Consider the following 15,950-nt stretch of genomic DNA (forward strand, 5'->3'; position numbering starts at 1 on the left):
ATTATTATAAACCCAGTTGGTAGTTCAGATGGTAGATTATTATAAACCCAGTTGGTAGTTCAGGTGGTAGGTCAGGTGGTAGATTATTATTAACCCAGTTGGTAGATTATTATAAACCCAGTTGGTAGTTCAGATGGTAGATTATTATAAACCCAGTTGGTAGTTCAGGTGGTAGGTCAGGTGGTAGATTATTATTAACCCAGTTGGTAGGTCAGGTGGTAGATTATTATAAACCCAGTTGGTAGTTCAGGTGGTAGATTATTATAAACCCAGTTGGTAGTTCAGGTGGTAGATTATTATAAACCCAGTTGGTAGTTCAGATGGTAGATTATTATAAACCCAGTTGGTAGTTCAGGTGGTAGATTATTATAAACCCAGTTGGTAGTTCGGGTGGTAGATTATTATAAACCCAGTTGGTAGTTCAGGTGGTAGATTATTATAAACCCAGTTGGTAGTTCAGGTGGTAGATTATTATAAACCCAGTTGGTAGTTCAGGTGGTAGATTATTATAAACCCAGTTGGTAGTTCAGATGGTAGTTTATTATAAACCCAGTTGGTAGTTCAGGTGGTAGATTATTATAAACCCAGTTGGTAGTTCAGGTGGTAGATTATTATAAACCCAGTTGGTAGTTCAGGTGGTAGGTCAGGTGGTAGATTATTATAAACCCAGTTGGTAGTTCAGGTGGTAGATTATTATAAACCCAGTTGGTAGTTCAGGTGGTAGATTATTATAAACCCAGTTGGTAGTTCAGGTGGTAGATTATTATAAACCCAGTTGGTAGTTCGGGTGGTAGATTATTATAAACCCAGTTGGTAGTTCAGGTGGTAGATTATTATAAACCCAGTTGGTAGGTCAGGTGGTAGATTATTATAAACCCAGTTGGTAGGTCAGGTGGTAGATTATTATAAACCCAGTTGGTAGTTCAGGTGGTAGATTATTATAAACCCAGTTGGTAGGTCAGGTGGTAGATTATTATAAACCCAGTTGGTAGTTCAGGTGGTAGATTATTATAAACCCAGTCGGTAGGTCAGATGGTAGATTATTATAAACCCAGTTGGTAGTTCAGGTGGTAGATTATTATAAACCCAGTTGGTAGGTCAGGTGGTAGATTATTATAAACCCAGTTGGTAGGTCAGATGGTAGATTATTATTAACCCAGTTGGTAGTTCAGGTGGTAGGTCAGGTGGTAGATTATTATAAACCCAGTTGGTAGTTCGGGTGGTAGATTATTATAAACCCAGTTGGTAGTTCGGGTGGTAGATTATTATAAACCCAGTTGGTAGTTCAGGTGGTAGGTCAGGTGGTAGATTATTATAAACCCAGTTGGTAGTTCGGGTGGTAGATTATTATAAACCCAGTTGGTAGTTCGGGTGGTTGATTATTATAAACCCAGTTGGTAGGTCAGATGGTAGTTTATTATAAACCCAGTTGGTAGTTCGGGTGGTAGTTCGGGTGGTAGATTATTATAAACCCAGTTGGTAGGTCAGATGGTAGATTATTATAAACCCAGTTGGTAGTTCAGGTGATAGGTCAGGTGGTAGATTATTATTAACCCAGTTGGTAGGTCAGGTGGTAGATTATTATAAACCCAGTTGGTAGTTCAGGTGGTAGATTATTATAAACCCAGTTGGTAGTTCGGGTGGTAGATTATTATAAACCCAGTTGGTAGGTCAGATGGTAGGTCAGGTGGTAGATTATTATAAACCCAGTTGGTAGGTCAGATGGTAGGTCAGGTGGTAGATTATTATAAGCCCAGTTGGTAGGTCAGGTGGTAGATTATTATAAACCCAGTTGGTAGTTCAGGTGGTAGATTATTATAAACCCAGTTGGTAGGTCAGGTGGTAGGTCAGGTGGTAGATTATTATAAACCCAGTTGGTAGGTCAGATGGTAGGTCAGGTGGTAGATTATTATAAACCCAGTTGGTAGGTCAGATGGTAGGTCAGGTGGTAGATTATTATAAACCCAGTTGGTAGGTCAGATGGTAGGTCAGGTGGTAGATTATTATAAGCCCAGTTGGTAGGTCAGGTGGTAGGTCATGGCTGTGCTGGGTTTAGGAGTAACCCATGTAGTCTCTGCTCTGTTAGCAACACATGGAGTAAGATAATTCAACGTGCAACAATTTCCCCATAGAGTTTAAACTGCAAACATTTTCATTCTTCCTCTTTTCTTCATCAGCGTCTTCGTCATCGTCATCATCATCTCACATATCGTTGCCATCACAGAGTCAGTGATGAAGTTTTGGTGTGTATATATATATATATATATGTGGTATGTGTAGATAGGTAGGTAGGTAGGTAGTTCTGGTGTCTGGTCTCCTCTCCTCTCCAGAGTCAAAGTCTTTTGTTTCCATAGTGTTGATAGGTTGATATCATGTTGTATTGCGTTGTACAATAAACGTCCCAGCAACACTTGAAACACACACAGCTCCTTCTCCCACCTACCTATAGCGAGTCGGCGTATCAAGCCACCATGGCAACCCTGGTGGGTGTGGCTCTTCCTGTCTTGTTGCCGGGGTAACGTCCATCCTGCTGACTTGTGGGTTAGGGCTAGGTTCAGGGTTCAGGTAATCTGGTGTTACACCTTTGGACAAAACCCCAGTCTTACACTCAACTATAACTGAGTTTATCATGGTGTTAATCTGGTTATTCTGATTTTGACTCCGTATGACAGAAGATAAGCATTCTCTCGGTTCTTTCCTAGCCTGACCCGCCCCCCTCACCTCTCTGACCCTGCCCCCCCCTCACCTCTCTGACCCTGCCCCCCCCTCCTCTCTCTGACCCTGCCCCCCCTCCTCTCTCTGACCCTGCCCCCCCTCCTCTCTCTGACCCTGCTCCCCCCTCCTCTCTCTGACCCTGCCCCCCCTCCTCTCTCTGACCCTGCCCCCCCTCCTCTCTCTGACCCTGCTCCCCCCTCCTCTCTCTGACCCTGCCCCCCCTCCTCTCTCTGACCCTGCCCCCCCTCCTCTCTCTGACCCTGCCCCCCCCTCACCTCTCTGACCCTGCTCCCCCCTCCTCTCTCTGACCCTGCTCCCCCCTCCTCTCTCTGACCCTGCCCCCCCTCCTCTCTCTGACCCTGCTCCCCCCTCCTCTCTCTGACCCTGCCCCCCCTCCTCTCTCTGACCCTGCCCCCCCTCCTCTCTCTGACCCTGCCCCCCCCCCTCTCTCTGACCCTGCCCCCCCTCCTCTCTCTGACCCTGCCCCCCCCCTCCTCTCTCTGACCCTGCCCCCCCTCCTCTCTCTGACCCTGCCCCCCCCCTCCTCTCTCTGACCCTGCCCCCCCCCTCCTCTCTCTGACCCTGCCCCCCACCCACCTCTCTCTGACCCTGCCCCCCCATCCTCTCTCCGAGTCCACAGGACAGTTTATAGCAGTGAGAGACGGGAGAATGGTCCTTTAAAATAATTGCTCTTTACTGGTCCTTTACTATCTGCTTGCTATATTCTGGTTGAACACAGAGAGGCTGTGGTGAGTGGCTATTACTGTACAGCATGGGCCTCTGCCCTCATGACAGTCTCTCCGTCTCACTCTGTGTGTGTGTGTGTGTAATTTTCTGTGTGTGTGTGTGTTTGTGTAAGTGTGTGTATCAGAGCATGTCCTCCTGTATGTGTGTATACGTGTTTATGTCTATATGTCAGTGGAGGCTGCTGAGGGGAGGACGGCTCATAAATGTGTCTGGAATGGAGTCAATGGAGTGGTATCAACCACATGGAAACCACGTCTTTGATGTTTTTGATACCATTCCATTTATTCCATTCCAGCCATTATTGTGAGCCGTCCTCCCCTCAGCAGCCTCCACTGCTGTATATATTAGTTAGTTCCTCCTCTCCTCACACATAGTATTCCTTGTCTTTGTTGTTCTTGTTCTTGGAGATCTTGGCGATGCCCAGCGGCTTGTCCTTGGTGCTGCCGTTAGGCTGGGTGGCAGAGTTACTGATGTAGTTGCGGCTCTCGTCCACGTGGTACGAGCCCTCGTCGCGGTTGCGGTACTTGTACATGGCGTAGAGCAGGATGAGGATGCAGAGGGCGGCGGCCGCCACGATGCCCACCACCATGCCCGTGGTGCTGCTGGACTCCCTCACCACCTCCGACGTCCCCGGGAACGGCTTGACCTCCGGGAGAGGGGGGTGGGCTGCTGGAGGGAGGAGGAGGGGAGATAGAGAGAGTATTTTATTCCATGCTGCATCTTTCTGTTTCATCTGCCATTGTTTTTGTTTCCATTTTGATACTGTAAAGCGTCTTTCGGTTCGCGATATAAAAATGATACGTATGCGGCAGGTAGCCTCGTGGTTAGAGGCAGGTAGCCTCGTGGTTAGAGGCAGGTAGCCTCGTGGTTAGAGGCAGGTAGCCTCGTGGTTAGAGCGTTGGGCCAGTAACCGAAAGGTTGCTAGATTGAATCCCCGAGCTGACATGGTACAAATCTGTCGTTCTGTTCCTGAACAAGGCAGTTAACCCACTGTTCCTAGGCCGTCTTTGTAAATATGAATTTGTTCTTAACTGACTTGCCTAGTTAAATAAAGGAAAAATAAAAAAGTATTATTATTATTGGGAAAATAACATAGGACAGTGCTCTATATTTTCACTACAGAATCTAATGCAGCAATGCAGCACATGTGTGATCGCAGGGTAAACTTCCTGCTTCACACTACACCTTCTAAAATGTTTTTCAATCTAGTCTAGCCAGACTGTTAGTGTGTGAGGTTAGTAGTATAGAAGTAGTACTATAGCAGTAGTAGTATAGCAGTAGTACTATAGCAGTAGTAGTACTATAGCAGTAGTAGTATAGTAGTAGTACTATAGCAGTAGTAGTATAGTAGTAGTAGCATAGCAGTAGTAGTATAGCAGTAGTAGTATGGTAGTAGTAGTATAGCAGTAGTACTATAGTAGTAGTAGTAGTATAGCAGTAGTACTATAGCAGTAGTAGAATAGTAGTAGTTGTATAGTAGTAGTATAGCAGTAGTAGTATAGTAGTAGTAGTATAGTAGTAGTAGTATAGCAGTAGTAGTACTATAGTAGTAGTAGTAGTAGTATATCAGTAGTAGTATATCAGTAGTAGTATAGTAGTAGTAGTATAGCAGTAGTAGTATAGCAGTAGTACTATAGCAGTAGTAGTATAGTAGTAGTAGTATAGCAGTAGTACTATAGCAGTAGTAGTATAGCAGTAGTAGTATAGTAGTAGTAGTATAGCAGTAGTAGCATAGTAGTAGAACTATAGCAGTAGTAGTATAGCAGTAGTAGTATAGCAGTAGTAGTATAGCAGTAGTACTGTAGTAGTAGTAGTATAGTGGTAGTAGTATAGCAGTAGTAGTATAGTAGTAGCAGTATAGCAGTAGTAGTATAGTAGTAGTAGTATAGCAGTAGTACTATAGTAGTAGTAGTATAGCAGTAGTAGTATAGCAGCAGCACTATAGCAGTAGTAGTATAGTAGTAGTAGTATAGCAGTAGTACTATAGCAGTAATGGTATAGCAGTAGTACTATGGTAGTAGTACTATAGTAGTAGTAGTATAGCAGTAGTACTATAGTAGTAGTGGTATAGCAGTAGTACTATAGCAGTAGTAGTATAGTAGTAGTAGTATAGCAGTAGTACTATAGCAGTAGTAGTATAGCAGTAGTAGTATAGTAGTAGTAGTACTATAGCAGTAGTAGTATAGCAGTAGTAGTATAGCAGTAGTAGTATAGCAGTAGTACTATAGTAGTAGTAGTATAGTGGTAGTAGTATAGCAGTAGTAGTATAGTAGTAGCAGTATAGCAGTAGTAGTATAGTAGTAGTACTATATCAGTAGTAGTATAGCAGTAGTACTATAGTAGTAGTAGTATAGCAGTAGTAGTATAGCAGCAGCACTATAGCAGTAGTAGTATAGTAGTAGTAGTATAGCAGTAGTACTATAGCAGTAGTACTATAGCAGTAGTACTATAGCAGTAGTAGTATAGCAGTAGTACTATGGTAGTAGTACTATAGTAGTAGTAGTATAGCAGTAGTACTATAGTAGTAGTGGTATAGCAGTAGTAGTATAGCAGTAGTAGTATAGTAGTAGTAGTATAGAAGTAGTAGTATAGCGGTAGTACTATAGCAGTAGTAGTATAGTGGTAGTAGTATAGCAGTAGTACTATAGTAGTAGTAGTATAGCAGTAGTAGTATAGTAGTAGTAGTATAGCGGTAGTAGTATAGCAGTAGTAGTACTATAGCGGTAGTACTATAGCAGTAGTAGTATAGTAGTAGTAGTATAGCAGTAGTACTATAGCAGTAGTAGTATATCAGTAGTACTATAGTAGTACTATAGCAGTAGTACTATAGCAGTAGTAGTATAGCAGTAGTACTATATCAGTAGTAGTATAGCAGTAGTACTATGGTGGTAGTACTATAGTAGTAGTAGTATAGTAGTAGTGGTATAGCAGTAGTACTATAGCAGTAGTAGTATAGCAGTAGTAGTATAGCAGTAGTACTATAGCAGTAGTAGTATAGTAGTAGTAGTATAGTAGTAGTACTATAGCAGTAGTACTATAGCGGTAGTATAGTAGTAGTAGTATAGCAGTAGTACTATAGCAGTAGTAGTATAGCAGTAGTACTATAGCAGTAGTAGTATAATGTACTCTATATGGTATGTATTACCAGAGCTGGGGTCACATGGGTCAATGTCCTCGTCATCACTGGGACACTCAGCTGATGCCACCAGCAGGTCGTCTGTCGACTGGAGAGAGACATTAGATCATAAAACACACACTATTGTTTTTTAGTCACATTTATTCATCCCTGGAGCCTTTCACGTGAATGATATCTACATGTCATCTATTTTCAGAGAGCTCCTCTCATTCTAGAAACAGAACACAATAAACGCTGAAGTCAAACACATTTCGATTTTCTGGATGCATGAACATGACCTCCTCGCACGCACGCGCACGCACGCACGCACGCACGCACTGCCCCGAGTCCTGGCAAACTGCCAAATTGTGAAAAGAGAGGCGGGAGAGAGAGCGAGTGAGAAGACAGAGTTGTTAGTTACCAGCTGTGATCTAATCACAAGGGAGGAATACACTCATCCTTCTCTCTCCTCCCCTTCCTCCCTTCTCCCCTTCCTCCTCTTCCCTTTCTTCTCCCTCATTCCCTCTCTTTCTCGCCCTCTCTCCTTTCTCCTCCCCTCTCTCCTTTCTTCTCCGACCTCTCTCCTCCCCCTCTCTCCTCTCCTTTCTCCTCTCCTTTCTCCCCACTCTCCTTTCTCCTCCCCCTCTCTTTCTCCCCCACTCTCCTTTCCTTTCTCCTCCCTTCTTTCCTTTCTCCCCCCTCTCTTTCTCCCCCATTCTCCTTACTCCTCCCCTCTCTCCTTTCTCCTCTCCTTTCTCCTACCCTCTTTCCTTTCCTTTCTCCCTCTCTCTCCTTTCTTCCTCCCCTCTCGGGCCTGCTCCGGCCCGAGCTTCATGAATTTGTGCCCGTGCTGGGCAATCGGAGAGTGCGGAGGAAGGCAAATATCGATGTTATCAGGACCTTATCAGGACGTCTGAATTCCTAGTCTATTTCCAGTGATCTGGCTGGTACATATATAGTATAAAATATAATACAGTAGCTAACCAACAGTATACAGTACAGTGTAGTAACAATGTAGTAACTATGAACACTTCATGTCTCTGCCCAGATCTCCATGTCCTATCAGCAACACAAGGGAGGACGATGCTCCTTTGACCAACCCCCCCCCCCCCCCTTCTCTGGCAGCGCCCTCTCTCCTCTCCCTCCTGTTGCCATGGCAACTCCAAGTTCAAGCCGTTAAAATGAAGGGAAATAAAAAGGGAGTGTTTCGCTAAGAGACATGAAACACTGACACTCACCACTAGACAGAGAGAGGGAGAAGAGAGAAGAGAGATGAGAGAGGGAAAGAGATGGAGGGAGGAATGGAGTGATGGAGGAAGGGAGAGAAAAATAAAGAGCTATGTTGGGAGAGAGATGAGGGAGAAAGGACAGGATAAGGACAGTCATAAGAAAAGAAGGAAGGAGACAAAGTGGTACAGCTTATGTTAACATCATGCTAATCATATTCATGAGCTAGACTCAAACATCGACTTTACAGCTGAGAAATGTGTGTGTGTGTGTGTGTGTGTGTGTGTGTGTTTGTGTGTGTGTGTGTGTGTTAAAGCCACACAGAGTCAGTGATGAATTAAAATGGAAGTGTGATGCATTGCAGTAGTCATAACTAACCTCGGTATGGAGACAGGAGAGAACAGCAGAACCAGATAAATAGAACAGGTCTAGAACCCAACATAGAAGAGGACTAGAATCCATAAAAACCTCACCAAAAAATGGATGAAAAATATTTTGCTTAATATGCATCCCAAGATAACAGAAATGCAGCACTATACAAGTCTAGTACAAAAGCAGTATACAAGCTAACATCAAATGAAGCACTACATCAGCCAGGTACTTCTTGCAACGACGTGATAGATTTCACTTTTGCTAATTAGCAAATCAAAAATATCTGTAAGCAGATGTGATTCTTTCGATCAATGTAATCCCTGTTACTCTAATCTTCCATCTCCCTGCACCTTAGAGGCTGCTGCCCTATGTACATAGTCATGGCCACTTTAATAATGAAACACTGGCCACTTTAGTAATGTTTACAATCTGTTTTACTCATTTCATATGTATATACTGTATTCTAGTCAAGGCCATCCTATTGAACTATTTTTGTACATATAATATTCTTCAGATTTACTTCATATTCTATCCATATTCTGTCCGTAATGTATATACATCCAATCACACAGTTTGAACACATCTACTCATTCAAGGGTTTTTCTTAATTTTTTACTATTTTCTACATTGTAGAATAATAGTGAACATATCAAAACTTTGAAATAACACATATGGATTCATGTAGTAACCAAAAAAGTGTTAAACAAATAAAAATATATTTTATATGTTTGATTCTTCAAAGTAGCCATCCTTGATGACAGCTTTGCACACTCTTGGCATTCTCTCAACCAGGTTCACCTGGAATGCTTTTCCAACAGTCTTGAAGGAGTTCCCACATTTGCTGAGCACTTGCTGGCTGCTTTTCATTCAATCTGCGGTCCAACTCATCCCAAACCATCTCAATTCGGTTGAGGTCGGGTGATTGTGGAGGCCAGGTCATCTGATGCAGCACTCCATCACTCTCCTTCTTGGTCAAATAGCTCTTACATAGCCTGAAGGTGTGTTTTGTGTCACTGTCCTGTTGAAAAACAAATGATAGTCCCACTAAGCTCAAACCAGATGGGATGGTGTATTGCTGCAGAATGCTGTGGTAGCCATGCTGGTTAAGTGTGCCTTGAATTCTAAATAAATCACTGACAGTGTCACCAGCAAAGCACCCCCACACCATCACACCTCCTCCTCCATGCTTCACGGTGGGAACCACACATGGGGAGATCATCTGTTCACCTACTCTGCGTCTCACAAAGACACAGTGGTTGGAACCAAAAATCTCAAATTTGGACTCAGAACAAAGGACAGATTTCCACCGGTCTAACGTTCATTGCTCGTGATTCGTGGCCCAAGCAAGTCTTTTCTTCTTATTAGTGTCCTTTAGTAGTGGTTTCTTTGCAGCAGTTCAACCATGAAGGCCTGATTCACACAGTCTCCTCTGAACAGTTGATGTTGAGATGTGTCTGTTACTAGAACTTTGTGAAGCATTTATTTGGGCAGCAACCTGAGGTGCAGTTAACTCTAATGAATTTATCCTCTGCAGCAGAGGTGACTCTGGGTCTTCCTTTCCTGTGGCGGTCCTCATGAGAGCCAGTTTCATCGTAGCACTTGATGGTTTTTGCGACTGCATTGAAATTTCCAGGATTGACTGACCTTCATGTCTTAAAGTAATGATGGACTGTCGTTTCTCTTTGCTTTTTTGAGCTGTTCTTGCCATAATATAGACTTGGTCTTTTACCAAATAGGGCTATCTTCTGTATACCAACCCTACCTTGTCACAACACAACTGATTGGCTCAAACGCATTAAGAAAGAAAGAAATTCCACAAATTAACTTTTAACAAGGCACACCTGTTAATTGAAATGCATTCCAGGTGACTATCTCATGAAGCTGGTTGACAGAATGCCAAGCGTGTGCAAAGCTGTCATCAAGGCAAAGGGTGGCTACTTTGAAGAATCTCAAAAATAAAATATATTTTCATTTGTTTAACACTTTTTTGGTTACTACATGATTCCATATGTGTTATTTTATAGTTTTTATTCTACAATGTAGAAAATATAAAAAATATAGAAAACCCTGGAATGAGTAGGTTTACTTTTTAAATGTGCATTGTTGTGTATTGTTAGATATTACTGCACTATTGGAGCTAGGAACAAAGCATTTTGCTACACCCGCATTAACGTGCTAAATATGTGTATGCGACCAATAAAATGTGATTTGATTTGATCAAACTGGTATAACTAAAGACAGCCTTTCATTACCATTAGAATCCAAGTTGATTCAACATTTTCCATCTAATCAAAAGGGAACTGTTTCCTCAGCTGACCTCTACTCACATGCCAATCAAACTACAGACCTGTCAATCAAACTTCAGCCGCCCTTTAAGTTGTCAATTAAAAGTGAGCCAATTAAAAGTCTGTTCCACACTTGCACTCCTGAACAATGCATGCCAACCTCTTCCTATAGCCTCATCTCCTCTTTATCGCTGTCTCTCCGCCTCTCCGTCTCTCCTCTACAGCCTTATCTCGCCCTCTCTTTGTCTGGCAGTGATGCATGCTGCCTTCCAGCACAGATGGATAATGAAAGGGAGAGAGAGATAGACAGATAAAGAAAGGGAGAGAAAGAGAAAAGAAAAGGGAACGATAGAGAGATGAACTGAAGGAGGAAGATGTGATCATGCTGAAGGAGTAAAATCAGTACCTGATCAGCTGAACAATGCCAGCGAGCGTCCATGCCTGCCTGACTGCCTAGCTCACACATCACATCACACACACACACGGTTTACACACACTGCTCTGCCACTGTCTTCAGAAACACACACACATCTGTTAGCAGCAGCTCTGTCAGCGTGGAGAAACGAGGAGAGAATAGGAGATGTACTGATACACTAACTACCTATCACTGCTGACAGAGAGAGAGAGAGAGAGAGAGAGAGAGAGAGGAGAGAGAGAGAGAGAGAGGGGATAGAGAGAGCAAGAGGAGACAGAGAGAGAGAGGGAGGGGGGTCTGAGGTTGCTATAGTTGGTTCTACCCATAAAACACACGGACGCACACACTCACACACACATGCACGAATGCTATACATACACACACACATGCACACACACACACACACACACACACACACACACAAATACACATGGACACACACACACAAAAACACACGCATGCACGCGCCAACACACACACACAAAAACATCAAAACTAAATTGAGCAGAGTGAGACAGAGTTGACACTCTAAAGCATTATTAATAATTCAGACTCATAGGAGGGAATCTCACTAAACTCAGGAAGAAACACACACACACACACTGCACCATATCAAGCATACATATGACCTAATTCCTATCTTGGTATACCACCGACTGCGCACGCACACACACACACCGTATACCATATCAAGCATACATATGACCTAATTCCTATCTTGGTATACCACCGACTGCGCACACACACACACACACACACACACACACACACACACACACACACACACACACACACACACACACACACACACACACACACACGTGTTGCTGAGGGTGTTGCTCAGAGTGACTACCAGAGTGGTGAGGGGATCAATAAACCCATCAACTTTGGGACACACTGGTGACTTGAATGATGCAATTCATGTTCCACTTTTAAATAATAAAATGAGCATGAAATTCTAATGCACAAATCCCCCCAGATGTAAACCTCAGTAACAGTTAAACATTTCATTTGGGAGGTATTTCATCTGTTACATGTGTCAAGTCTCCAAATCCGACATAAACAAATGCATGTGACATATAATTAGGAACACCTCTCCGTTCTTTTGTAGGTAAAGGGATAGCACTTCGCTTTGAAGCCTGCAGCCTTGCTGGCTTGGCCAAAGTGGCTGAGGGTCTAATTAGCCACAACACCCTGGATCATTTTCACTGCCTCAGCATTTGGACACTTGTGCATATGGCGGAGGTGCACGTGAAAGCGCCAATGGAGGGCCGAAGGGCGAGGGGAAGGGAGTGATTTGGGATTCAGCCTGTGTCTCAGTCACTTAAACCCTCCATCCATCCATCCATCCATCCATCCATCCAATACATCTAGATCCATTATTGATGCCTGAGGCTCACAGCTCTGTATTCCATTATTTATGTCTGAGACAGCTGGCAGCCTATACCCAGAGGAGCTATACACTATGGAGCACAACAGAAAGAGAGAGGGTTCACTATCTCCATGGCAACTCACATCATTGGATAAAAAAAATTCAGAGCGTGGCAGAAAATTTCATGACCCAGAATCCCTCTCCGCACAGTGAGCCTGTTCATCATCGTAACCTCCTGACTGGTCATAGCAGACAAGCGGTGGTCATAGCACGTCATAATCTTTCATAGCAGCTCATAGCAGGTTAACACAGCTCATTGCAGCACACATTTGAGTCCAAATCAATTTCTGACTCATAGTTACCTCTGCTGCAGAGGATAAGTTCATTAGAGTTACCAGCCTCAGAAATTGCAGCCCAAATAAATTCTTCACAGAGTTCAAGTAACAGAAACATCTCAACATCAACTGTTCAGAGGAGACTGCGTGAATCAGGTCTTCATGGTAAATAGCTGCAAAGAAACCACTACTAAAGGACACCAATAAGAAGATGAGACTTGCTTGGGCCAAAAAACACGAGCAATCGACATTAGACCGGTGGAAATCTGTCCTTTGGTCTGATGAGTCCAAATGTGAGATTTCTGGTTCCAACCGCTGTGTCTTTGTGAGATGCAGAGTAGGTGAACGGATGATCTCCGCATGTGTGGTTCCCACCGTGAAGCACGGAGGAGGTGTGATGGTGTGGAGGTGCTTTGCTGGTGACACTGTCAGTGATTTATTTAGACTTCAAGGCACACTTAACCAGCATGGCTACCACAGCATTCTGAAGCAATACAACATCCCATCTGGTTTGGGCTTAGTGGGACTATTATTTGTTTTTCAACAGGACAATAACCCAATACACCTTCAGGCTATGTAAGGGCTATTTGACCAAGAAGGAGAGTGATGGATTGCTGCATCAGATGACCTGGCCTCCACAATCACCCAACCTCAACCCAATTGAGATGGTTTGGGATGAGTTGGACCGCAGATTGAAGTAAAAGCAGCCAACAAGTGCTCAGCAAATGTGGGAACTCCTTCAAGACTGTTGGAAAAGCATTCCAGGTGAAGCTAGTTGAGAGAATGCCAAGAGTGTGCAAAGCTGTCATCAATGCAAAGAAGAATCTAAAATCTAAAATATATTTAGATTTCTTTAACACTTTTTTGGTTATTACATGATTCCATATGTGTTTTTTCATAGTTTTGATGTCGTCACTATTATTCTACAATGTAGAAAATAGAAAGAATTAAGAAAAACCCTTGAATGAGTAGGTGTGTCCAAACTTGTGACTGGTACTCTATGTAAATGAGATATTTCTGTATTTCATTTTCAATACATTTCTAAAAAGATGTTTTCACTTTGTCATTATGGGTTATTGTGTGTAGATGGGTGAGCTTGAAAAACAATTTAATCCATTTTGAATTCAGGCTGTAACGCAACAAAATGTAACACAAACATAAGTCAAGGGGTATGAATACTTTCTGAAGGCACTGTATATGGTATCTATTTGGGGCTCCCGAGTGGCGCAGTGGTCTTAGGCACTGCAGCTTAGTGCTAGAGGCGTCACTACAGACCCTGGTTAGATTCCAGGCTGTATCACAACTGGCCGTGATTGGGAGTCCCATAGAGCGGTGAACAATTGACCCAGCGTCGTTAGGGTTTGGCTAAGGTAGGCCATTGTAAATAAGAATTTGTTCCGAACTGACTTGCCTTGTGAAATAATAGTTTTTTTTAATCTATATGTGTGAGGTTACGAATAGCTAAGTTAGCCTGTTTATGCCTTAGATAGCGTCATAGTTAGTTTCCTACCTGCTGCGTACTTCCTCCTCCTTGCTTCTTATTTGTGACGGTTGTCGTGGTGATGTCGCCGGCATTGGCGGCGGGATCTAATCGGTTGCCCCCGGCGGCAGCGCTGGATTGGGGCGTGATGGAGGAGGAGGGCATGTCCCCAACCAATCGTGTGCTGCCCTCCAGGCGGATGTGGGCGTGTCCCTCGGCGGCCATATTGAGTATCTTCAGTCCGTTGTAGTAGAGACCGGCCATCTGACCCTGGAACTGACCTGCTTCCTTTCCTCTTCCCACCGTCACCGTCGTCTGGCTGTTGAAGATGGTCAGCTGGCGGCCTGGACACACACGCATACATAGGCGTCGTCGTGTGATGATAATACACACGTTAAGCATGGTGTTAGGGTGTTATAAGCATGGTGTTAGGGTGTTATAAGCATGGTGTTAATGTGTTATAAGCATGGTGTTAATGTGTTATAAGCATGGTGTTAATGTGTTGTAAGCATGGTGTTAATGTGTTGTAAGCATGGTGTTAATGTGTTATAAGCATGGTGTTAATGTGTTATAAGCATGGTGTTAATGTGTTATAAGCATGGTGTTAATGTGTTATAAGCATGGTGTTAATGTGTTGTAAGCATGGTGTTAGGCTGTTATAAGCATGGTGTTAATGTGTTATAAGCATGGTGTTAGGGTGTTATAAGCATGGTGTTAGGGTGTTATAAGCATGGTGTTAGGGTGTTGTAAGCATGGTGTTAGGGTGTTATAAGCATGGTGTTAGGGTGTTATAAGCATGGTGTTAGGGTGTTATAAGCATGGTGTTAATGTGTTATAAGCATGGTGTTAGGGTGTTGTAAGCATGGTGTTAATGTGTTATAAGCATGGTGTTAATGTGTTATAAGCATGGTGTTAATGTGTTGTAAGCATGGTGTTAGGCTGTTATAAGCATGGTGTTAATGTGTTATAAGCATGGTGTTAGGGTGTTATAAGCATGGTGTTAGGGTGTTATAAGCATGGTGTTAGGGTGTTGTAAGCATGGTGTTAGGGTGTTATAAGCATGGTGTTAGGGTGTTATAAGCATGGTGTTAGGGTGTTATAAGCATGGTGTTAGGGTGTTATAAGCATGGTGTTAATGTGTTATAAGCATGGTGTTAGGGTGTTGTAAGCATGGTGTTAATGTGTTATAAGCATGGTGTTAGGGTGTTGTAAGCATGGTGTTAATGTGTTATAAGCATGGTGTTAATGTGTTATAAGCATGGTGTTAGGGTGTTATAAGCATGGTGTTAATGTGTTATAAGCATGGTGTTAATGTGTTATAAGCATGGTGTTAATGTGTTATAAGCATGGTGTTAATGTGTTATAAGCATGGTGTTAGGGTGTTGTAAGCATGGTGTTAATGTGTTATAAGCATGGTGTTAATGTGTTATAAGCATGGTGTTAGGGTGTTATAAGCATGGTGTTAATGTGTTGTAAGCATGGTGTTAGGGTGTTATAAGCATGGTGTTAGGGTGTTGTAAGCATGGTGTTAATGTGTTATAAGCATGGTGTTAGGGTGTTGTACGCATGGTGTTAGGGTGTTGTAAGCATGGTGTTAATGTGTTATAAGCATGGTGTTAGGGTGTTATAAGCATGGTGTTAGGGTGTTATAAGCATGGTGTTAATGTGTTATAAGCATGGTGTTAATGTGTTATAAGCATGGTGTTAATGTGTTATAAGCATGGTGTTAGGGTGTTATAAGCATGGTGTTAGGGTGTTATAAGCATGGTGTTAGGGTGTTATAAGCATGGTGTTACTGTGTTATAAGCATGGTGTTAATGTGTTATAAGCATGGTGTTAATGTGTTGTAAGCATGGTGTTAATGTGTTATAAGCATGGTGTTAATGT

The 15,950-nt window shown here is 42.9% G+C and overlaps 1 protein-coding gene across 1 annotated transcript in view; it reads right to left on the bottom strand.

Moving 5' to 3' along the window:
• Positions 1–3,800: 3,800 nt before the first annotated feature.
• Positions 3,801–15,950, bottom strand: part of LOC120045353 (neurexin-1a-like) — a 79,284-nt gene continuing 67,134 nt past the window's right edge. Inside the window, exons 22-24 of the mRNA XM_038990232.1 lie at positions 14,094–14,407; positions 6,608–6,686; positions 3,801–4,128 (exon numbers count right to left, since the gene is read on the bottom strand). Coding sequence (XP_038846160.1) covers positions 3,827–4,128; positions 6,608–6,686; positions 14,094–14,407 — 695 coding nt within the window. The 3' untranslated portion in view covers positions 3,801–3,826. The remainder of the gene's footprint in view (positions 4,129–6,607; positions 6,687–14,093; positions 14,408–15,950) is intronic.

This window comes from Salvelinus namaycush, chromosome 4 (assembly GCF_016432855.1).
Source record: "Salvelinus namaycush isolate Seneca chromosome 4, SaNama_1.0, whole genome shotgun sequence".
Taxonomy (NCBI): domain Eukaryota; kingdom Metazoa; phylum Chordata; class Actinopteri; order Salmoniformes; family Salmonidae; genus Salvelinus; species Salvelinus namaycush.